Source organism: Cucurbita maxima, unplaced genomic scaffold (genome assembly GCF_002738345.1).
Source record: "Cucurbita maxima cultivar Rimu unplaced genomic scaffold, Cmax_1.0 Cma_Scf00022, whole genome shotgun sequence".
NCBI lineage: Eukaryota > Viridiplantae > Streptophyta > Magnoliopsida > Cucurbitales > Cucurbitaceae > Cucurbita > Cucurbita maxima.
In genome coordinates this window covers 455,765-478,688 of record NW_019272038.1, presented here as the reverse complement: position 1 = coordinate 478,688, position 22,924 = coordinate 455,765, and the positions used below count along the sequence as shown (strand labels likewise).

The 22,924-nt window shown below is 34.9% G+C and overlaps 4 protein-coding genes across 14 annotated transcripts; 2 read left to right on the top strand and 2 right to left on the bottom strand.

Annotated features, from left to right (window-relative positions):
• Window positions 1-116: 116 nt before the first annotated feature.
• On the bottom strand, window positions 117-4,594 carry LOC111496042. 9 transcript variants are annotated; one of them, XM_023146278.1, is made up of 7 exons: window positions 4,496-4,594; window positions 4,216-4,399; window positions 2,627-2,716; window positions 1,706-2,412; window positions 605-1,095; window positions 390-526; window positions 117-331 (listed from the first exon to the last, which is right to left on the bottom strand). In XM_023146278.1, the coding sequence occupies exons 3-6, from the start codon at window positions 2,634-2,636 to the stop codon at window positions 418-420; spliced, it is 1,317 nt and encodes a 438-aa protein (XP_023002046.1). In that variant the 5' UTR covers window positions 2,637-2,716; window positions 4,216-4,399; window positions 4,496-4,594; the 3' UTR covers window positions 117-331; window positions 390-417. The 9 variants fall into 9 exon arrangements, with proteins under 9 accessions (XP_023002046.1, XP_023002045.1, XP_023002048.1 ...); XM_023146277.1 differs by having other exon boundaries at window positions 117-335; window positions 394-526; XM_023146280.1 differs by having other exon boundaries at window positions 117-526; window positions 1,706-2,378.
• A 1,464-nt stretch (window positions 4,595-6,058) lies between these two features.
• Window positions 6,059-9,228, bottom strand: LOC111496050 (D-aminoacyl-tRNA deacylase). Its single transcript, XM_023146300.1, has 9 exons — window positions 8,965-9,228; window positions 8,703-8,883; window positions 8,465-8,607; window positions 8,288-8,351; window positions 7,812-7,864; window positions 7,640-7,695; window positions 7,069-7,146; window positions 6,401-6,589; window positions 6,059-6,307 (listed from the first exon to the last, which is right to left on the bottom strand). The coding sequence occupies exons 1-9, from the start codon at window positions 9,070-9,072 to the stop codon at window positions 6,220-6,222; spliced, it is 960 nt and encodes a 319-aa protein (XP_023002068.1). The 5' UTR covers window positions 9,073-9,228; the 3' UTR covers window positions 6,059-6,219.
• A 571-nt stretch (window positions 9,229-9,799) lies between these two features.
• Window positions 9,800-12,898, top strand: LOC111496555 (translin-associated protein X). Its single transcript, XM_023147033.1, has 7 exons — window positions 9,800-9,904; window positions 10,031-10,137; window positions 10,537-10,616; window positions 10,885-11,026; window positions 11,103-11,252; window positions 11,501-11,702; window positions 12,519-12,898. Exons 1-7 carry the CDS (start codon window positions 9,832-9,834, stop codon window positions 12,617-12,619), a joined length of 855 nt encoding a protein of 284 aa, XP_023002801.1. The 5' UTR covers window positions 9,800-9,831; the 3' UTR covers window positions 12,620-12,898.
• Window positions 12,899-15,146: 2,248 nt separating this feature from the next.
• Window positions 15,147-20,403, top strand: LOC111496566 (ACT domain-containing protein ACR4-like). 3 transcript variants are annotated; one of them, XM_023147045.1, is made up of 10 exons: window positions 15,147-15,409; window positions 15,490-15,673; window positions 18,038-18,091; window positions 18,349-18,421; window positions 18,510-18,555; window positions 18,640-18,754; window positions 18,838-18,905; window positions 19,020-19,613; window positions 19,702-19,806; window positions 19,919-20,403. In XM_023147045.1, exons 2-10 carry the CDS (start codon window positions 15,571-15,573, stop codon window positions 20,252-20,254), a joined length of 1,494 nt encoding a protein of 497 aa, XP_023002813.1. In that variant the 5' UTR covers window positions 15,147-15,409; window positions 15,490-15,570; the 3' UTR covers window positions 20,255-20,403. The 3 variants fall into 3 exon arrangements, with proteins under 3 accessions (XP_023002813.1, XP_023002812.1, XP_023002814.1); XM_023147044.1 differs by having other exon boundaries at window positions 15,487-15,673; XM_023147046.1 differs by having other exon boundaries at window positions 15,487-15,673; window positions 18,027-18,091.
• The last annotated feature ends 2,521 nt before the right edge of the window (window positions 20,404-22,924 follow it).

The window sequence follows — 22,924 nt, the reverse complement described above, 5'->3', positions numbered from 1 at the left end:
AATCTTAAATAATACATACTCGATGAACGTCTTTATTAATAGTGAACAATTTCCTCAAGAGAATGGGTTCTTATCAAATGAAAGAATTCGTCTCATATAAGAGTTTTTGATAAAAATTTAACTCTTGTGGAAGAGTTGTGATAATATCATTCTATGCAGAGAAACTATGTCATATCGTGTTCTTATACAAATCAAAGAACAATATGAATGGTGCAGAAACAAGAAACAAACAGAGAGAGAGAGAGAGAGAGAGATGAGTATTACTAACACCTTAAATTTCACATAATAGCAAAGAAATAATGCATCTTCTACTTACATGTGTGAACAGAATCTACCTCTACTGATAGCAAAGAAATAATGCATCTTCTACTTACATGTGTGAACAGAATCTACCTCTACTGATAGCAAAGAAAGCACTCAGAATCTGCAGCATAGAAGGCCCTCCCTCCATCCTCTGTACTTCCGGTAATGCCTCCGTTCAGCTTTTACCATTTTAACCGGGCTGCTATTCCATTCAGATTGTAATCTGTAAATATCATTCACCTTGGATTACAATTTAGAACAGGATAGATCAAGAAGAGAAGAGAGATTGCTTGCTACTTACATAGGGAAGGCAAAAGAGCGCGTGCTTGTCGTGCTACTTTCCGATCGAAGAGAGATGCTTCCAGAATAAGCTATTGGCCCCGAGTAAGTAACAAGGCTAGCTAATGGATCTAGAGCAGAGAAACTAGACTCGCCACAGTCGTGTGCAGTCTGGCTTGAAATTAATCGACTCGTCGAAACTTGGGTTCCAAATGCAGAATCGTTACTTCCATAACACTCCTGTGTCCCAGCACTACTGGTCATGGGTCCTGGGAAGTCTAATTTGATATTTCCATGGTGTTCTTCCTCACCATTGGCCATGGGAGAGATTGAATTGAGATTCAATGTAGTACTTCCCTTCTCAAATTCATTATTACGAGCTGAAGGGTGTTGTGTTGGAATGTTTTCATTTGTTGATTCTGCCTCAGTTCCCAGAGCAGAATTGTCATTGCAAGATTCAACAGATTTGAAAGCTGAAGCAGGGTCTTCCGAGTTGGCTTTTTCACTAGATATCTGCCATTACAAGAAATCCAACCTACATCAACCAATTCTGAAAAAACATCAAACCTGAAAAGTTCAGAATCACTTGAGCTATAAGGGCTTCAATATTCTATCCTAATTATATATTTCAACCTGTTCCAGAGAGTACACACTTGAAAACTATAAGGATGGAAATAGAACATGAAGTGCAAGAGTAACATGTGTTACAGTTCAAGCCCATGCTCACTAGTAGATATTGTTCTTTTTGGGCTTTCCCTTACAGGATTTTCCTCAAAGTTATTAAAATGTGTCTGTTAGAGAGAGGTTTCCACACCCTTATAAAGAGTGTTTCGTTCTCCTCTCCAACTGATGTGGGATCTCACAATTCACCCCCTTTGGGACCCAGCATTCTCGCTAGCACACCGCTCGGTGTCTGGCTCTGATACCATTTGTAACAGACCAAGCCTACCGTTAGCCGATATTGTCTTCTTTGGGCTTTCTCTTTCTGAATTTCCCTCGAAGTTTTTAAAATGCGTCTGCTAGGGAGAGATTTCCACACATTTATAAAGAGTGTTTCGTTCTCCTCTCCAATCGATGTGGGATCTTACAACATGATTAATAACTTGACCAGAAATATGCATACCTGGATACCTAGGTTGTCTAAAGACTCGGAAGAGTGACTTTCCCTAACTAGCTTTTGCACCAGAACTTGTGGTTCACTTTGATTGAGTTTTGCTTCCTCTATCTGATTCAGATCCTTAGCATCATTATGAGTACTCCAGTCCGAGGCAAAGTGATCTTCTAAAGAGATTTTTTTATTATCTGCAATGGACTCCAACACCTCAGAAGAATTCTTTTGTTCTTTTACAGAACCTTCATTTTGGTTCAAAGGCAGGGTTTTGTAGCTTGACTTCTCATCCGTACTCCTGAAGATGAAGTTGACCAAAGAAGGTACCCCTTCATCAATACAGATGTCCTTCACATCATTGACATTAATTTCCTTGTCACATACTATCATTTTCGACATTTGACATTCCATGACACTTTTGTCCACATACGAGTCTGAGGATTTCTTACCGGATGATGACATAAATGCATTAATACCTTCAGCATTATCATCAAAACAATCTACAGACGAGTGGTTAATTTTAGTGGTCAGGCAACTATTCCCACCACCAGTTGAAGATGGAGATTGAATGGCATCCTCATGGTTTATCTTTTCTCGACACAAGAGACCAATTGGATCGATACTAATGATCTGGTGTTGCAACTCAGTATTGTAATTGCCTTCAATAGATTCTGGAACACAATTTGAGCTGGTCATTGAAGAGTAAAATGGAGGGTCACTTTCTGCAGATACATAATTACAAATGTAACTTAGAACAGCAAGTTGGACAAAAAGCAGTAGATTGACGAGCGTAAATAGCACGAAAACGATAGTAAATAAACTTTCCTTTACAAAACAACATAAGATCATTGGGTAGAAAAGCAAAGAGGGAAAAATAACAGTAATAAAAATGAAGAGCTTTCAAGTAGAATACAAGACAAAAGAAATTGTTGTTACCCAGTTTCATTGTTAATACACGCCATGGAGGCAAAATGATCTTCAAAAGAATCAAACTTCAGGAAAGATAGGGTCTATCCCTAAGCAAACCTACCTGCCATAAAACATCAATGAATTAAAACAGAAATTCTACAACTCTGTAAACTTCTGTGAATGAGAGAACGAAGAAAAAGGATGAGCTTAAAGAAAGAGACAAATATAGATTTTGTAGTCCACCGTAGTATGAGCAATCAAACATAACAACTTCATAGCCAGCTTGATACTTAAACAAAGTGAAGAACAGTAGATATTCAAAAGTAATGAATCGTCATCTGTGACTGTAACCCATTGAAACTCCTAAATATTCTCCTCAGAAATTGTAATATCTGAATTATTCTGAAGCAGAACAGGCAAATCTATTTGAATGATAATAAAGAGAAAAAGGCGAGTACAAACTGGCAAAAGCCAACTATTCCAACAGTTAGGGATACAATGAACAACATGTCAGCTCCTAGGTGATTGACTAGGAGCCGGGGTCCGGCCCCTCCAGAATCACTCATTTAAGAACCATATAGAATCAGCAGATCAATATTCGTATTTTTCTATAAAAGTAGCGAGTTTTGTATGAAAACTTAACTAAATCTCAACAAAGAAAGTTTAACCAATCAAATCAACAACAATCAGAAATATTAAGACCAAATTGATCATCCTGTAAAGAGCACATAAAGGTCATTATTACAGTCGTTATCATAGGATATCTTGCTTTAAAACATAATTAAAGAAAATTCTCTGGGCTATACGTGCTGGGAATCCAAAGCTTGTTACCAGTACTCAAAAATATAAAAGAGAAAAGAACGAGTGGTAAAAAAGTTGGAAGAACTTTTGAAAAGCAAACAAAACTTTCAACAGAAACATCATAACTCAAAATGATTAACAAAAGAAAAAGTGTATGAAATCACCCTTTATCAAAATTCCCCCACCCATTCTCCTTTATCTTCAACTAATGATGAAATCAACCCCAACCCTCAACCTCCACTTCAGTCTCAAGGGGGGGAAAAAGAAAAGTAAATGAACAGAAAGAATTCAAAACATCAGATAACAGGAAAAAAGGAATATATTCAGACAGAAAAGTGAAAAGAATTCAAACAACAATAGAATATAGGGTTAAACGAGAAATTACGAAGAACAAAAGTATCAAAATCCATATGAAAACCTGAAACACAGATGGGGAAGAGTCGATAAAATTGAGACAGAAACCCCCTGATAATATAAAATGAATAAATGAATAAGAAACATCAAGAGGAAGACTGTAAAAAGGGGCTGAAGGAGCGCCCTAGTTTGGTGATTGAATTTATGGAACAGAGAGAAAGAAAGAACGGAACTGGTAATTTCTGTTAACAGCTTCAAAAAGGGCTTCCTGCCATGGCAGATTATACAGAACTTCTCTCTCTATCTCTCTCATTGCAATTAATAAAGCAAGAGAAAAACAAATGCGCTTACCAACTACGATCCCTAATTAATGCTCCGCAGGTTTTAGTATTCAATTATATTCCGTTCAGTTAACACATAAACCTAACCCCGCTCTTTTCTTTCAACTTCAAATTACTTTCCAAATCAATAACCTGCTCCTCCTCCTCTTTCTTCGCCGAAGCTCCGCCGTATGCTACGTCGCCGATCACCGCACCATAACAATCGGAAACGTCCTCTGTTCTTCTCCGATTCTCCAATTCCGTGTGTCGTAATTGAATGAAGTTTTATTATTGTGAACTTCGGTGACTGAACTCTCCGAGAGTTCTTCAGGTGTTCACAAATCAAATATAAATTCTCAATACAACATCATATACCAGCCGGTAAATTTCATAATAACTCTCGCCGGAAAATTGAACTCACCGGGAATTACTGCTACTCCGGCAATTCGTGAGCGGCAGCTGTAGTAGTTTCTACAGAATCCATTTCTTCGTCGCCAAATGTTTTAATATGCACTTTTTTTTCTTTTTCCTTCTTTGAACTAATTCATTAATTAATAATTAATTGATTTATTTCATTTGAGTGGGGCCCACATCTAAAGATTCATCGATCCCGGCATTCTGACCTTTATTTAAAAAATGAAAAATATAAAGGGAGTGATGATTAGGGACGGCCGTGCCTAGAGTTGAAATCTTGAGCTAAGGACTTCTGGCCGTTGGATTTCAATGTAATACGATGGAAATTTTGATGGTGGTGGGACAGGTGGTGCCGGAGGGTTAATAGACTCACACGTGTCACGAGTAGATGGAAGCTTTCACATGACGATTGTTGACGTAATGTTAGTGGACCCGGGTAGTTGTGTAGATTTGGATCAATTTTCAGCCGTTGATTATTATCTGACGTGGAAAATGAACATATTATAAACTAATGGTTCAAAATAAATTATTATTAAATGTTATTTAAAATTGTTTACTCAATTCTGTAACTATATAAAATATATACGTAATTATACAAATTTTAAAAAAAAAAACCCAAATAAAAATACAGTTGAATCTCAAATAACATATTTTATTTCAACCTGTTTTAATTTAATAAAAATGAAATAGTATATTTATTAATTTGATAAATTAGATCCTAAGGTTTATTATTTTATAACGTAAAAATAACTAAGTCCAAACTAATGATATTGACATTTTATAATACATATGGTTTAAAATTAATTTTAATTTAAAAACTATATAATAAAGTTCATATTTATGATTGAAGTCAATGTTTAAATAAAGCTTTTTATTTAATTTTTTTAAAATTTAATTTTAATGTTTAATAAATTATTACGAGGAGAATATACGTTTATTCCCGAAGATTTGAGAAACTATTTTCAAAACTGAGTTTTGAATTTGATACGATAATCAAATAAGATCAAAATTCAAATAAAATAACCAAGAACGTTAATTTTAAAAAATTACGACCAAAACTACTTGTATTTAATAGGTCTATGAATTTCAAATATTTTACATAACTAAGGCTTTTTTTTTTTTTTTTCAATATAAATAGATAGGTAGCATTTTAAAAATAGCAACTTTTGGAAATGAAATATTTAATAACTAAAAAAGACTAAATAAATTTGAGAAAAATATTTTACAGCTCATATTTGAATGGTATTTTAAAATAATGACCTAGATAAATTTAAAGCCAATAAATACTTTGCTTTTATTATACCTTTTTCTTTAAATGGTTTGATATTTTAAAATATAAAAATAAAAGCAAAAGGGTTGATGACCCAATTCAATGACAAAAACAACCTCAAAGGTCAATGAAAGCTTTGTTTGGGCAGTAAGGATTTGGCCTTTTCATGATTCTAACTTCCAATTGGGTCTGCCCTAAAATTTGAGGGTCTGTCTGCCCCTAAATCTCGAAAGGTCTCGACCTAGGTTAGAGGCGGGAGTGCCTGCTCGGAACATTAAAGTCGTTTTCACAGTAAAGAAAAACCAAAAATATAGTTTATTTCATAGCTAGGAGAGTTTTTTTTTTTTAATAATATTCAACCTTTGCTATTCAAGCAAGCAAGCAAGAATAGAATGCTTCAAAATCTTCAATAACTGAAGCCTTGAAGCTAATATTAAGTGATGTTCTTCAAAAGAAGAATCTCAGTAGAAGTCCTTTGGCTTGCCAATTTTAACGCCCAGTTCACCCAAGAACCCTGTTATGGCAGTCTTCTGCCAGCTCTTGAAACTCCTGTTTAAGTCAACACCAGAAGCAGATCATCACATCTCATCATCCTCTAAGACTAGTTTTGTAGCACAAAAAGCTGAACGGACTGTAACTTACTTGTGATCGAGGTGTGCTATGATCTCTCCGCCAGGGAAAGCCGAAGTAGTAGCCTCGTACGATGCTTTAATCGATTGTTTCCAGCTCCCGCCGATGCTTTTGTCGCTTGTATTGCCATTTGACAGCTTTGGATCTTCCATTGGCAAGGAATATCCAGAGAGCAAGTGGCTCACCCAAACTCCATCTTTTCTGAAAGTATTCAAAGAAAACATGCATACATATATAAATTTCCAAAAACCAAGGGATAAGTAGTGTAACAGCCCAAGCCCACCCTTTTTAGGGCCCAGCGTCCTCGCTAGCATATCGCTCAGTGCCTGGTTCTGATACAATTTGTAACAGCCCAAGCTCACCGCAAGTAGATATTGTCCGCTCTGGCCCATTACGTATTGTTGTCGACCTCACGATTTTAAAACATGTCTCCTAGGGAGAGATTTCCACACCCTTATAAAAAATGTTTCATTCTCCTCTCCAACTGATGTGGGATCTCACAATCCATATTCTTTAGAGCCCAGAGTCCTCGCTGGCACTCGTTCCTCTCTCCAACCAATGTGGGATCTCACATTTTTAATGTGCACAAAAGAGAAAACTAATTACTAGCAAACGAAGGCCTAAGAGATGAACATATTAACTGATAAACTGAAAGGATAACCTAATTGGTCAATACTTACAGAACTATGTCCATGTGACGAGGTGCATAATGTCCACCCCCGATGCCAAGAAGAACTTTATTGTTCTTGCTATGTTCCCTGCTTCATGATGGCAATGTAACATTGTTTAACACAAGAAACATTTAGAAGAACAGGTATTCTTGTTGAGGAAACGATAATACAAGACCAAGCATATCTTAGAGGGAGGGAAGAATATATATAGGCATGGAAATCAGGAAGCTATTGACACCAATTCCAAATGAGGGGGAAATGACAATACAAAGAGAAAGAATTAGCTCCAGCAACATTTTACCATTGATCTTAAAAACAAGATTACTAGGTTAAGGGCGACTTATACTTTCGATAAAATCTTGCAAGAAGCTTGTTCTATTGAAACAATATAACATAAGCCACCTGGATAGAGCGATTACGGGATTAAATAGAAGTTGGAAAGATCAAAGAACTACGTAACTGAACAAAGGCTAGGCAATGAACTTCAATGATAAATCATGAGGACAACTTGTTTATAACAATTAGTTGAAATTTAGTGGTAAATATTATGAGAAAATAAAAACTGTATCGATCTATGCACCTGTTCCAATTTCCGACATCGATTCCTCCTCCAATAGCAAGTCCTTCCCAGACTAGCTGCAAGCATCCAAAATGGTAAATCGATAAGGAATGATGTCATTGTTGTGTCGTGAAAATTATGATAACAGGGAAAAAAGAGAGCCTAATGATCATCCAGGAAAGGATTACTCAACTAGAGCAATAACTTTGGCAGCATCTTGCCTACACCAATAATCCTCTGTACTGCCTATACACCAAAATCAGAGAAAGAAACAATTCATTTTGACCAGAAGTAGAATATTGTATTTCATAAGCAAATGATCTTGTGAGCACTTCAATATATGCACTCAAGGAATTGATATTAGTTCATCAACATAAATAAATGCACAACATTGATCCAATCTGTCCCAAATGACATAAGAAGCTCTAAAGTTAACATGAACAAACTTACATTCAAATTTACAATAATTGGGGTAGGAGATTCACACCTCTTGGACCCTGTTAAGCTATGTCATGTTTGAACTCTAGCACTTGTGGATATCAATCAATCGAGAAAGATATAACAAACAGCAGCACAAGCAACAAAAACAAACAGCAGCACAAGCAACAAACAAAGCTAAAAAAATCCTCAGATTCATGATACACGCATAAAACCAAAAGAAACACTCACCAATTTCCAGAAACAGGGTTCGTTTATTTGTAACAGGTCCATGATGAGTACCCTCCAACGTAATCTACAATCAATTTCTATGGAAGTCAAAACTAACACTCACAAGACTAGTTCAGAGTTCGCATTTCATCAGCAAATGACGAAGTACAAAAGAAACAGAAGAGAAATATGGTTAACCTCAAACTCTGGCACTAGATTATGGGATTCTGCAATGGTTTTCAAGAGCCTCAGCCAGGGGCCTATACGAGGGCTCGGCGGCGCCGCCCATCCAGGCTTCCCTCCTTGCAGCGGAACTTCTCCATCCAGCAGATGAGGAACCCCTTTCGAACACAACAATTCACAACCAAAATTAGGGTTCCGAATTCCGATTCATTTCCGAAACGAGGTTAAAAAAAAAAAAACACAGAAATCGTACCAATCGGATGAACAGTGAGAGCAGGACGATTCGAAACGGCAGTATGACGGCTGAAGAAAATGACCTCGTCCACCACCTCGCCAGTGAGCTCCTCCCATCGATTATCGAGATCGTCCTCAGCCACAATGCTCTTATCGTGCAGCAGTAACCTCACATCTCGATTAGCGAAGCTTTTTATATCCTGAAGAACAGAAGAATCGGATTAATCGAAGGGGGAAACAGAACCGCTTCAGGTAAAAATGGGGGGATAAGTTCAGAAGACCTGGAGAGAAGGGCCGGGGCTCCATCCGGGCATGGCGAGGAGCTCATTCGCAGGATTGATGGATGCTGGATCGATCGTCGTTGCCACCAGTAGCGTCACCATGGTCATCTCTTCGTTGGCGGCTCCGTGAATTGGATGTTGCAGAATGATGGAGCTTTTGAGGCTGCGAATGGAATATCTATGGGCGCATCAGCCAACGGTTTCTTGTGATTCTGTCCGGCGGCTCCGTGTCACGTTTGGTTTGGCGGTTGCGACCGTGGCAATGCATTCTGTTTCCCAGATTCGCCGCCGTTTACATACCATAAATACACAATTTTGGTCCAAAAATTTTATTTTAAAAAATTTCAAACTTTAATTTTATAAATAATAACCTGAATTAATTAAAATATCTTCTAATTTTACATTTTTTTCAAAAAAAATTATAGTTGAAGACAGGTTAATATTTTATTTAAAACATATATTTTTAATTTTCCTAATGCGTTTAAAAATACTTATAAACTTCAAAAGTTTATTAATATTTGCATAAACATAAAAGACGACTTTTAATATTTTTAAAATGTTAAAAAATATCCTTATTATTAGCACGTAAAAAGTTTCATTAATTTATTTATTATTATTTACGATCTACATTTTGACTTTTACAAGAGTCGAGATGAGAGATAAATCAACTTTCCTATAGAATATATGTGTTTTAATGTGTTGAGCTATATTCACGTCGATTATTATAATATTTTTTATAAATAAATATGGAATGTATTCATTAATTACTCAAAATTAGAATTAAAAAAATAAAAAAATAAAAATCCCAATTTACTAATTTGTGATGTATGGAGCGGAATTGGGCGCGCGAGTGTCCTGAAGGGACAGATGTTCTATGCTACGGGATTTCACAAGGCCGCTCTCATGGCTGCCAAACCAAAACCCCAGCTACTTCATAAAGGTATTGATCTCTCTCTTTCTGTCAATTAGGGTTTTGAGCAATCATTCCGCTTGAATTTGCAAATCTATTTCACTATCATCTTTCGTTTTCTTCTGGTCTGTGGTTACAATCTCAATTTGTTGGCAGTTGCAGGGACAGCGGTGGAGAGCTCACCGAAAAGAGCGAGGACATTATCCACTCAGTCCTCCATGAAAGACGCCTTCGCTAAATATGCTGAGTACCTTAATAACCTCGTAAGTTCGTCATTTTCTCCGTAGCTATCGTTGCTGCCTCATTTCTCTTTCTCTACGACGATTTCGCTATGAAGCTGAATGTTTCTGGAGATTGATTTTTTTTTTTTGTTTTTGTTGTTGTTGTTGTCGGTTGCTTTAATTTGTTTACTGTTTCTGATCATTGGCTTAGTGGCTTGGATTGCTGTCGTTGAAATGCAATGTAGTTGATTTAGCCGATGGTTCTAACTTTGCGATTGTTATTATGGAGCCATTTGTTGATTATTCAGTATTAAAAGCTATTCTGGATAATTAGTCGGGGTTGGGGTAGAATAATTCGCTATAATGCTCGAGTTTGCATCAATTTATTGAAATTTCTTTCTTTCTTGTTGGGCTCATATATTCAATTGACTAAATCTACAGAATGATAAACGGGAAAGAGTGGTGAAAGCAAGCCGTGATATTACAATGAACAGCAAAAAGGTCATTTTTCAAGTACACAGGTTGGACTATAACTCGTTGTTAATATCTATTTGTTCAGTTGTTCTTCGTGTTCTTAGTGTTCTTACTTCTTTCATATAATATTATTTGGCTGTCTTCTGTTTTCAACCTTTGAGATCCTTGAACGGTTGAACACATCAGTCTATAAAATTTTTCACTTTGATCCATTTTGGATTCATGGTCTAGTTGTTGGTATGAACTCATGATGAATATGAATATATATATATTTATATATGGAAATGTGGCTTAGTAGTATGATTATTAAAACAGAATCAGTAAACAAAACAAAGAGGAAGTTCTGGAAAAGGCAGAAAAGGACTTGGCAGATGTTACAACTCGGCATGTGTCCCGACTTGTAAATGAACTACAGGGGACCGATTTCTGGAAGCTAAGGCGAGCATACTCACCAGGGGTAAACTTTCTGTCTTTTACCGATTTTGGCCAGAAATTTAATGATAAGTTGATTTGCTTAGCGTTGGCCTCTGCAGGTGCAAGAATATGTTGAAGCTGCAACGTTATGTAAATTCTGCAAAACAGGAACTCTTTTGAGTCTTGATGAGATAAATGCTGTATTGCTACCCCTCAGTGATCCATCCCTTGAGCCTTTACAAATTAACAATCTCGACTACATCTTGGGGGTTAGTATCAAAGATCTGCTTCTTTTCATGGAATTATTTTGTTCAAAATGATTAGCACAAAAATACATTATGTGCAAAGAGATCAGTAGCATTCTTTGATATGTACTTGTTGTTCGGTTAAGAATCGCTAGAATCCAACTGATTATTACGACTACTGAAAACGGATGAACAAGTGAGGTCGCAAATGATTTTGTTAGTACATGTTAAACCCCTGTTTTAGAATAAGAGATGATAAATGCTCAATACAGCTTGCAGATTTGACTGGAGAACTGATGCGGTTAGCAATTGGTCGAATATCAGATGGAGAACTTGAGTTTGCTAAGAAGATATGCAGATTTGTTCGTGACATTTACCGTGAGCTCACTCTACTAGTCCCACATATGGACGATAATTCAGATATGAAAATGAAGATGGACACCATGCTTCAAAGTACGATGAAGATAGAAAATGGTATTTCTCTAAACGTTCATCTGTTTGATATTCTGAGCATGAACTACTTCATTTGTGCATTGAAAGTCAGAAACACGTTGAACGAGAATGTTTCTATCTAGTAGTGATAGGATTTGTGAAGAGCCCCGATCATATTGTATAGAAGTATATTTGATTGACTAAGAGGTTAGAAGTTTGAAACTGTAACAGCCTAAGCCTACCGCTAAAAGATATTGTCTGTGACCCATTACATATCACTGTCAACTTCACGATTTTAAAACGCATCTATTAGGTAGAGGTTTCCACGCACCTATAAGGAATGCTTTGTTCCCCCCTCCAACCGATGTGGGATCTCACAATCCGCCCAGCGTTCTCGCTGGTACATCGCCCGGTGTCTAGTTATGATACCATTCGTAATAGTCCAAGTCCACTGCTAGCAAATATTGTCGACTTTGGTTTGTTACATATTGCTCTCAGTCACATAATTTTAAAACATGTCTATTAGGAAGAGGTTTCCACACTCTTATAAGGAACGCTTCGCTTCGTTCCCCCGCTGGTGTAACTCATAGAAACCCTATACCCTCACAAGTTGAACTAAAAAAGAAATGATGCAGCTATGAGCAAGATATGGGTTATTGTCCATGCCTGACAGGCATTGGGCTGAAAATCATTAATTCACTAAAGACTAGTAAATTTTGGTAGTTGTGGCCCAAGGTTGGGAATGGGCTTCATTAGTTTACTCAATTTAAGCCTGTGACTTGGAAACTCTTAATCTGAAATCAGATCAAATGTTATTCATATCTTTCACATATCTCAACCTGTTTTTACTCTTTGCAGCTTGCTTCAGTGTTCATGTTAGAGGTTCAGAATACATGCCACTACTTGGGTCAGATGATCCCGGTTCATTCTTGTCGGGGGTGCCCGATATCGAGCTATAAAGTCGTTTTTGCGTCTCGGATCGCTCTAGGCATGCAAAATCTTCGTTAGTAACCAAGATTAACTTCTGCAAAGTCACGTATTTGTTTTGTTTTGAAAATGAAAACACTTGGAAGGTGAAAGGATAAACATTCTTATCATGCCTAAATAGAGATCTAGAACATCAGTAGGAGAAAGCTTGGGACTTTTGCAAATGTTTGTCAAGTTAGCCCAAGTGGGCCATGAACATCCTGTATTTTCTTTACTTTTTTTATTTTTACGACATTTTAATTAGGTTTAGACATTCTTTGCAATAAATTTGGGCCGAAGGTAGTAGGTTTTGTGGGCCAATCAGCTGGTGGGGAGACCAGTACATGAGGAAGCAAGGAGGTGATGGTCGCAGGAAACATGTTCCTCTTGTCCCTTCATTTTCTCTCTCTCTCTCTCTCTCTCTCTCTCTCTCTCTCTCTCTCTCTCTCTATATATATATATATATATATATATATATATATATATATATAAAAACAAACAAAAATAGGGTAGTGATCAACTAGATCACTATATTAATTTTTATAAAAGTATATTACAATTCAGATAAGAAAGTGGGAGATAGGGGAGTTGGAAGACAAATTTTTAGTTCTAACTACAATAAATTATTAGTTTTGTTTTAATTTTAATATTTTTTATTCGAGTTCAACATTTGTTCGGGCCAATAGTAAGTATCACAGATATCGTAAATATCATTTTGTTAGAATTATTGAAAAGCCTACTCGAGAAAAAGTGTATAGCTTAAATTATTTATTGCGTGTGAGCTTCTTTATCACACGTTTTTTTCAATTTCATGCACGAACATAGTTCAATGACTAAAACATCATTTCCATCTTTTTGAAATTAAAATTTATAAGTGAGATAATTATTTTTATTGATGGGACATCATTTTCTTCTTTTGAAATTAAAATTTATAAATGAAAGAATTATTTTTATTGATGGAATTTATATTTAAAGTAAATAATATCTCATAAATATGATATTCAAATGAAATGATTATTATTTTGATTTATAATATAAAATTTTGTAAATATTTTTAAATTGAAAAATAAAAAAGCTGGTTAGAGCAAGCACGAAGACCCAGTCAGCAAACGACACGCATGCATGGGGTTCCATAAAACGGGGGTTGAAAACGTGGTTATGGGAACTCGAAACTCTCCATAATAATATTCACGCAAATTAGGGGCCCAAATAAAAACAACAAGAATAAATAAATTATTTATTTTAAATCATAAGTGGGCCCATGCTCCAATTTCAATCTTCCGACGTGGACCGTTGACGTGGCAACTACGAGGTACCAAAAACGACCCTTCCCAACTTCCAAAAGCTTTACTTTAAAAAGAATAATAAAAAATATCTCATAACTTTATTTATTATTTAAAAATTACAAATAATATATTTAATCTTTTTTTAACCTTTTAAACATGTGGATTATCGTTAACATTTATCAAAGAAAATAAAGTAATAATAATATTTTGAAATAATCAGCAAAATACAAAATATTTTCTTTAATTTACGCAAAAATAATACTATTAAATTTAAATTCCAAAAATACCCTCATTCCTCCCTGCGACTCGTTTTCAGCCGGTGGCGCCGCCCCGGATATCACGTGCGCTTACTACTGGTCCCACGTGAGCGCGCGATGATATCGAAAAACCCCTCTGATTACCGGTCAAAAGCTTTGACCGTTGAAATTTACAGTGGGCCCCACGCTATACTATAGGTGTAGACGTAGACTAGCGTCCACTAATCTCAATTAGTTCTTAATTAATTTAATTACCTAATTACAAAAATAATAAGAATTTTAATTGAGCACGAGAGAAGATTAAAAAGCCCATTAAATACATTATTAAATATATTAATTAGGATAAAGTTGTTTAATTAGTATAATGACCCGTTACACCTATAGTATAATTTAATGATTTATCAAACATTATAATTCTCGTGCAATGATACGTGAGAAAAAATTATTAAATTTTAAAAGCGTCTTATTCAATGAATATGTTCGAATTGTCATAAATTAAAATCATTTATGACTCAAAACGTTCATTTTATTTATTTTTCAATCTCTAAAATTTTAAATTATGGAATTTTAGTATTTAATGAACGGGATGAAATAATAATTAAACGAGAACAATTTCTCTAAATTTAAATCTTATTTTAGCCACGTGTTTTTATGTTTATTCTATATATTTATTAAAATATCAAATAACTCGCTATATAAATTTTTGCATAAAAAACTATTTTTCTTGTTAATTTTTTAAAAATAATTTTAATATAAATAATTATTTATTTCAAAATCAAACTAAATTTTAAATTTTTTATTAATATTAAGGCGTTTTAAATTTTTAAATTTTTTTTAGTTGTTAAAACAAACTAGTGAGTGAATTAACTAAATTTAAATAAATTTCATAAATTTTACTTATTTATTATTATTATTTTTCATAATATAAAATAATAATTTCGATTTAAATTTGTAAAATCCGAAAATTACCACATGAACAGAGGAGGGTTCAGATTGCAATACCATCATGGAACGCCTTGTCTTTTCAGAACCTTTGAATCGTACATCCCAAAGCAACCGATTCTGTATTGAAAAGCCCGAAGAAGATCCATCCATTATCATCAATCAAAAATCAATGTTCATCAAGAAACGGAGAGGCAAAAGAAAGATCAGCAAATTCTGCGGATTCTGAAGAAAAAAAGCGCGCCACAACGAAGTGGTAGCCCAGTTTTTGGCGATCATTCATTCGTTCATTCATTCTGTAAGTAAAAAGTTATATAAGCGTCTCTGTTTCGTCCACTTGGCTACACCATTAATAGGCCTGAAATTGAACTGCAGCAGCTACGAATTCAGAAGGACAGAGAGAAAAAGAGTCTGCTCTAAATCGCACAAACAGGCATCGTAGAAATTGGGGAGCTCAGAATGAGGGACCATGTGACACCCCCACGAGGCCGGCCGGCAGTCGCCTTAAGACACGCGTGTGTGCGCGCGCACCAAGTGTTTGACAAAATGCCAAAACCAACAGGTTAGTGTGTTGCTTTGTATTGCCTAATTATAATTAAACCCACTGCTAGGTTTAGTTTAAATTGTTGTTTGCTTGGCCTTAACCACACGCGTATGCGCATCAAGTGTTTGACAAAATGCCAAACCGAGTAGTTGGGTTTTGTTTTTTTGCCTAACTATAATAAATTCAATACATTTGATAAACTTAACTAAATCAACAAAATATATTTGTTTATATATTTTTAAAAATACTTTTTTAATTTTCAAAATTGGCTCGAATTTTAAAAACACTTTTATAGAAAGTATATAACCTAATCTAGAAGAAACTCATATGTAGAAATAATATTTATATGTTTAATTTTCAAATATCAAAAAGTAAAAAAATGACCCTTTGAAATAATTCTTATATGCTTAATTTTTGAAGATCAAAAGCCAAAAATCAAGTGGTCATCAAAACAAACCTAAACATTTAACTTTCATTTAATTTTGCTTTTATTTATTCAAAACCTCTATTATTAAATGGTGTCTGAAATGCACCCTTTGGAATTAATCCTATCGAGAAAATAAACTAAACTAAAATAGTATTTAAATTCGTAAACTAACATCCCCTCCATGAACTATTAGTTTATTATCTTAATAGCAATGCATATCGTACATTACGGTGAATGGATTCAATTAGACACTGAAATTCTGGTAGTTGATTGGTTTCTGTCTGATGTTTATTGCTATCCGAGCTGTATTTCGGCTGTTCCCTTCTAGCCCTCTGCTCACTCTTTGCCCGGGATTGAATGTGTGTTTCTTCATTGATTTGATTTCTTTTTTTTTTTTTTAAGGGCGATTTTAATGAAGTTTGTCAAAAATTTATTAATAGAAAATTATTGTTGGGTTTGTTCAATTAAAGTAATAGGCATGCTGCATGCACAGTGTTTTGAAATGAATGCCCATTTATCAAACCAGTTGGTTCTGTCCAATTAGTATGAATTTAATCTTTACTTAATAATTTTAAATTATTCTCTTATCTGTAAACTTGATTTGAAGTATTATTTTATAAAATAGGGAAGAAACGTTGTGGGCTTCGGATCTGATTTTGCTCTTATGTTAAATTTTAACTTTATTTGGAATTTAAGAACTGGATGATAAATTGGTTCTAAGGATGATAGATATCTTAATAGTTCAAATCTATCACTATTAAATTTTGTCTATTTTGGTCCTTTACGTATGGCTGTTAATCTCACAATTTAGTAGAAATATCTTTTTACACCCTTATAAAAAAGTTTTGTTACCTCTCCAACAACCTAGAATCTCGAAGGTCCAACTATTTCATTGATTTTGGTCATCCACCAAGTCCTTGTTGAACTTTCTGTGTTATGCCAAAAAAAAATGTCATTGTTAATAATTTATATGATTATTTTATTTTATTTAAATTTATGACAAGGGTTGGAGAACACCAGTTACCACTTATTTTTTAGTTTTAGACATTTATCACATTCAATATATTAAATTTTTGAACTTATTAGACACTACTAAAATTGTATTATATTATTTCAAAGAAAAGTAAAAGGGACCAAGTTTATGGTTTCTGTTGAAGGCTGAATTTAATTTTAATGAAGAATTGGCAGAGTATTGACCTAAGCTGTGTAATTAAATGAAATGGAAGCTGCCAGCTTTATTCATTTTCAATGAACTGTTCAACTGCAACTAATCATAGTTATTGCATCCTTAGTTATCACTCAATCTGTCAAAACAACACAAAAAGAACAGTTATAAGGGTTAATCTCCACCCGATAAAATTGGCCGGAAGTTGTGGGGAGATTTAGCGCCCTCGGGTTCTTTCCAGCTCCACTGACCTTGGAGCTGTTTCGGGCTTTAAACCCACCGCCACATGTGTGATGGTACCGGCGCCGGCGGTCAATGTTCCCGCCGGCTAGAGTCCTCTGGTCCTTTTTGGGTTTTTTTTGTTTTCGAGGAAATTTCCACGTATGATGATATGAATGTACTTATTCAGGATAACTGAGATTGGAATTGTTAACACAAGGACAAAGAGACCAAATAATGGAGATTTAAATCTCCATTATGAATAAATAATCGGAAAAAAAGGGTTTGACAGAGAGAGAAAGATGGAAGTGGGGAAGAAGTGTTGTGTGTTTTCTTGTACTTTTTTCAAGTTGCAGGTTTTGGAGTATCGTGTCGGGAGGTCTTATTTTTTTACTAATATCTTTTTGGTAAAAAAAAAAAAAAAAAAAGTAATGATTTTTTAAAATACTTCGTTTCATTCAAACCTTCCCAAAGCGAGTTCGAGATCTCCCTTGGCTTGTGTATATAATCCTCTCCTTTGCTTTCTCGTTGAATACAAAGCCTTGTTGGCGGCCTTTCAGAACAAACTGAGAAGAAACCTTCAACATTCTGAACAGATTACAAAATCCTCAGAGATCGAAAATGGGTATGTTCTCTTTGGTTTTCTCTCTGTCTCTCCTTCCCTTTCCTCTGTTCTTCTCTTACTTGGTTTTTAGTCTCTTCTCTGGTTTTCTTGTTTGGGATTCTTCTCTTTTCCTCCTTATCATTTTCAGATCTCTCTCTCTCTCTCTCTCTAGATGGTCTGGTCATGGCTTTTGATACTCTTGTTTTCTGATTGGCTTTACAAGATTACCATGGCGTGTTTTATTTGTTAGTCTATTTACCCCTTTTCTCTTATTCCAGCAATCGACATGAACTTTTCCCATGATATTGATGATGAATATGTGAAGCTGATTAGAAGAATGAATCCAACCAGGTTCATAATTTGCTCCCTTTCTCTGAAGAAAAAAAACACAGCTTTCTTCTGTACAAAAATTAAGCTTTTAAGTCATGTCTTTTTCCAGGGTTGTTATTGACAATGAAGCCTGTAAGGATGCTACTGTTATAAGGGTATATGATTTTGAACTCTGTTTCTTTTTTGCTGAGGTCTTCCATTTGGGTTACTTTATGCTCATTTCAACCATTTTGTTGCAGGTAGATAGCGCCAACAAACATGGGATTCTTCTTGAAGTCGTTCAAGTTCTTACTGATCTTAATCTCATCGTCACCAAAGCCTATATTTCTTGTGATGGTTGTTGGTTCATGGATGGTAAGTTTCTCTTTCCCATTTTTCTCTCTTTTATTGGTTCTCTCCCGATCAGGATTTTCATGTGGCTTTGGCTTCTTGGACAGTTTTTAATGTCACTGATCAAGATGGAAACAAAGTTACAGATGAAGGGGTTTTAGACTATATCAAAAGGGTATGTGCTATGTGACTGTTTCTATCTTTCTGTTGTATTGTTTTCTTTCTTTCTTTCTTTCTTTCATGTGTTTCGTTCAATTAATTCAACGCGGTTATGTTTTTTGGTTTTCAGTCGCTTGAGTCGGATTCTTGTTTTGCATCTTCCATGAGATCTGTGGGTGTAAAACCATCGGTTGATTACACAGCAATTGAGCTTATTGGAAATGATAGACAAGGATTACTTTCTGAACTCAGCGCTGTCCTCACTCACCTCAAATGCAACGTTGTGCACGCCGAGGTGTGGACTCACAACACACGGGCGGCCGCCGTGATGCATGTCACCGACGACGAAACTGGTTCTGCAATTACTGATCTTGAGAGGCTATCTAGGATCAAGGGATTACTCTGTAATGTACTAAGGGGAAGCAACAATAGGACCAATGGAGCTAAGACGGTCGTGTCTCAAGGAGTCACTCACATTGACAGAAGGCTTCATCAGATGATGTTTGCTGATAGGGACTATGAACTTCTTGGTGAAGATTTAATGGACGAGAAGCAAAGGCCTAATGTCAAGGTTGTTAATTGGTGTGACATAGACTATTCTGTCATTACAATTCGGAGCAAAGATCGCCCGAAACTTCTTTTCGACACGATTTGCACGTTGACAGATATGCAATATGTGGTCTTCCATGCCAATGTAGTTGCTGAAGGGACAGAAGCCTATCAGGTAAGATTGCAATCACTTGCATCTTTAGCAACTTAGAGACAATGTGGACTTGTTCTTTAGGCTTATGATCTCTATTCTGAATTTGTAGGAATATTACATTAGACATATAGATGGATCTCCTGTTAAATCTGATGCAGAGAAACAAAGGGTAATTAAATGTCTTGAAGCTGCTATAAGGAGAAGAGTGTCTGAGGTGCGTGAAGAACACGACCATATCACTGAAACTAACTGACTATTTTTTGCGGTCGTTCGAGTTTTTTCGCTTTGTACGAATTGTTGATTCATTGTTCTATCTTGTTTTTCAGGGCTTGAAGCTTGAGTTATGCACAACAGATAGAGTAGGCCTTCTCTCTGATGTCACCCGCATCTTCCGAGAGAACAGCCTGACTGTCACAAGAGCAGAGGTATCAACTAAAGGCGGTAAGGCGATTAATACGTTCTACGTTCGTGATGCGTCGGGGTATCCAGTCGATTCGAAGACGATAGATTCAATTCGAGATTTGATCGGGCAAACAATACTGAAAGTGAAAGGCAGTCCAAAAGAACAAAAACAAGGTTCTCAGGATTCACCAACTAGATTCTTATTTGGTGGTCTTTTTAGATCTAGATCTTTTGTAAATTTTGGGTTAATAAGGTCATAATCATAAGGAGATTTACTGCTACTGAATTGATTTAAGCCCATCATGTAAATGCACCATAAATACTACATAGGAACCAAAACATGGAGCAGCATCAGCTCCTTCCTTCTTGTACATAACTCAGAAGAATTAGGCTCTTCTTTTAGCTTTTATTTCCCCGACTTAACCAAAATGAAAGTTTTTTTTTGTTTTTATGTTTAATAAGTCTCTAGTGTGTTAGTCTTATATTGGTTGGAGAGAAGAATGAAACACGGGCGTGGAAACCTCTCCCTCAAAGACAGAAAGTGAGTCCAAAGAAAACAATATTTACTAGCGAATGGTTACACTAAGCTTTGAAGGAGTAACATGACGTGGTTAGAATCAAGAGTTGGACGAAATTTGCAACGGTGGAGGAACCAAGGTGGAAGGATGTTGTTAATTGTTTCATATTTTGGGTTTTTGTTTTTTTAAAGGAGACTTTGAAAGTTGAAGAAGCTTTTGACCTTTTTCATCCTCCAATATGGAATGGGTATAGTGGTTTGAACTTTGAGTAGTTTTTGGTATTATTATTAAACATAATCTAGAGGGAGAATTGATGATTGTGGCCTTTTAAACATCACTTTCAGATCAAGACACACACATAATCTATGAATTTGGTTGTGTAAAGCAAATTCTTTCATCTTTTTCCCCCCAACAAACACATATTTTTAATCTTTTCTAAACAACCATTAAAGGAATTAATTTTCTTCCCGACTTTCAAAAAGTGAGCACATGACGCTTCAATCCATTATATCATGGCGTTTAACTTCTTTTAGAATCGTGCTTGTTTCTATAAGCGACGTACAACCATTCTACTTTTGATGGGTTCTTAGGAGACCCATCGATAGAATTATGACTATTCTCTGTGTAAACTATTTTCCAACTCATTCAAACATAAGGTTCATTGTGTCGTGTTTATGCGAGGGATGACTTGCTATGAGATCCCTTGACACTAATGGAGACCCAACTACCTATACACATAAAAGTTTTTGTTGAATTTTTTAATCCAACTACCTATAAACGCCAATTCACGAGCTTTGTGTGCTTCACTCTAAAGTTGGTGGGTACAGAGGCCAAAAAGGTCGAACATTTTGTTATGGGCATGAATGAGTTCAATTGATACTGGTTCTTGTAAACAAACACATTAGTAAGGGAAGACATATGTAATCACTAATCGAGATGCTAGTAACATGCAAATAGTAGAGACAAATATACTATCGATATTGAAGCCTATTATCTAAAACATCGAGTCATTACAATTATTCTCAACTCTTTTTTTTTTTTTTTAATATATATGGTAACTTTCATTACTTGGTAAGATTATAAAAGAATAGTAATATTATTTAGATCATTTTTAGATAATTTTGCCCGAATCTTTTCGTAATTATATTGATTTGAAAGAATCGAGACAATTGGGAGTTTTCCAATAAGTTTTTGCCCTAAATTTCAAAGCTTTTGCCAAAGTTCTTTTGAATATCTTTAGGTGTAAAAAAAGGAATGGGAAAAAGCAATTTGGTTGTGGCAAGAAAGCTTAAAGAACAATACTTTTTTTTTCTTTTTTCTTTTTTTTTTTTTCCTATGGCAGAGGAGAATATAAACGAACTTTATTATTAAATATGCATTCTTTATCTCTAAAATTTCAAACTCCATAACATAATCGAGCGATATGAAAAATGAATACTTTAGGTCATCTTGTCCAGCCCCAAACATTATAGATACAAAAGAAATTCATAGCCACGATAAAAATTGGGTTAAATTTTTTAGTATTAAAAAGTAAAATTATAAAATAAACCAATATAAGTCATAATGTTTGAGGAATGCATTGCATTTAGTCTTGAGCCTAAATATTAATGTATAATACATATGAAGGATGCAAATATAATTAATATGGCATGAAACATAATAAATAAATAAATAAATAAATCTTTTTGGGCTTGCTGCAGTTTCTTATTACTAAAAACGATGCGTTTTACTTTTTTTTTTTTGGAATTTATATATTTAAAAAGTTATCTATTTGCGTGCTTTGATTCCTTGTCCCACGTGGAGAATCCAGTTTTTGGGAAGTTCTTTATTAATAAAATATTATAAACATGGCAACCATGGTTAATTACGAAGTTAGCCTTTAGTAATTGTTAATAAAATAAATAATAAATAATAAATTTTGTTATTTCATTTTTAATTTATTTTAAAATATCCTTAAATTTAGAAGAAAGTTAGTTTTTTTCTTTTTTTTAATAAGTAAATTTAGGGGTTGAACAAAGGGCTCCAAAAGGAATGGTTGTAGCGAACCAAAAGAATATTGTACACAAAGAAGACAACTGATTGCAGTGTCGTGCTCTAACCTCATATGGTGGCGCACCGAAGCCATCAATTTGACATCGTTGTTCAAATCGATTTTTTTTTTTTAAGTCAATGTTAAAGACTAATCTCTTTAATAGTAATAATTTTTAAAATGAGTTTTTATGGTTTGTTTGAGCCTTATTGAATTTAATAAACTAATAATTTTTATTTTTATTCCATAAAAACTAAAAAAAAAAAATATAAATAATAGATACTATAAAAAAAATTAATTATAGACTAACAATTAGTATGATATTACAAGGAGTAATGGGCCTTGTTTACAGACTGGACCGACCTTAATATTGGGCCGGTAAT

Excerpts from the sequence above, each read along its gene's own strand:
- LOC111496042 (XM_023146278.1), bottom strand. Across the intron at positions 1,096-1,705 it reads TAGACAACCTAGGTATCCAG|ATATCTAGTGAAAAAGCCAA; the intron begins GTATGCATATTT and ends TTGTAATGGCAG. Across the intron at positions 527-604 it reads CGCTCTTTTGCCTTCCCTAT|ATTACAATCTGAATGGAATA; the intron begins GTAAGTAGCAAG and ends TGATATTTACAG.
- LOC111496555 (XM_023147033.1), top strand. The coding sequence starts at position 9,832 with ATGTTCTATGCTACGGGATTTCACAAGGCCGCTCTCATGGCTGCCAAA. Across the intron at positions 10,617-10,884 it reads GTCATTTTTCAAGTACACAG|AATCAGTAAACAAAACAAAG; the intron begins GTTGGACTATAA and ends TTATTAAAACAG. Across the intron at positions 11,703-12,518 it reads TACGATGAAGATAGAAAATG|CTTGCTTCAGTGTTCATGTT; the intron begins GTATTTCTCTAA and ends TACTCTTTGCAG.
- LOC111496050 (XM_023146300.1), bottom strand. The coding sequence starts at position 9,072 with ATGACCATGGTGACGCTACTGGTGGCAACGACGATCGATCCAGCATCC. Across the intron at positions 7,696-7,811 it reads CTGCCAAAGTTATTGCTCTA|CTAGTCTGGGAAGGACTTGC; the intron begins GTTGAGTAATCC and ends GGATGCTTGCAG. Across the intron at positions 7,147-7,639 it reads GATGTCGGAAATTGGAACAG|GGAACATAGCAAGAACAATA; the intron begins GTGCATAGATCG and ends ATCATGAAGCAG.
- LOC111496566 (XM_023147045.1), top strand. The coding sequence starts at position 15,571 with ATGAGGGACCATGTGACACCCCCACGAGGCCGGCCGGCAGTCGCCTTA. Across the intron at positions 18,092-18,348 it reads TCCTCAGAGATCGAAAATGG|CAATCGACATGAACTTTTCC; the intron begins GTATGTTCTCTT and ends CTCTTATTCCAG. Across the intron at positions 18,755-18,837 it reads TGGTTGTTGGTTCATGGATG|TTTTTAATGTCACTGATCAA; the intron begins GTAAGTTTCTCT and ends CTTCTTGGACAG.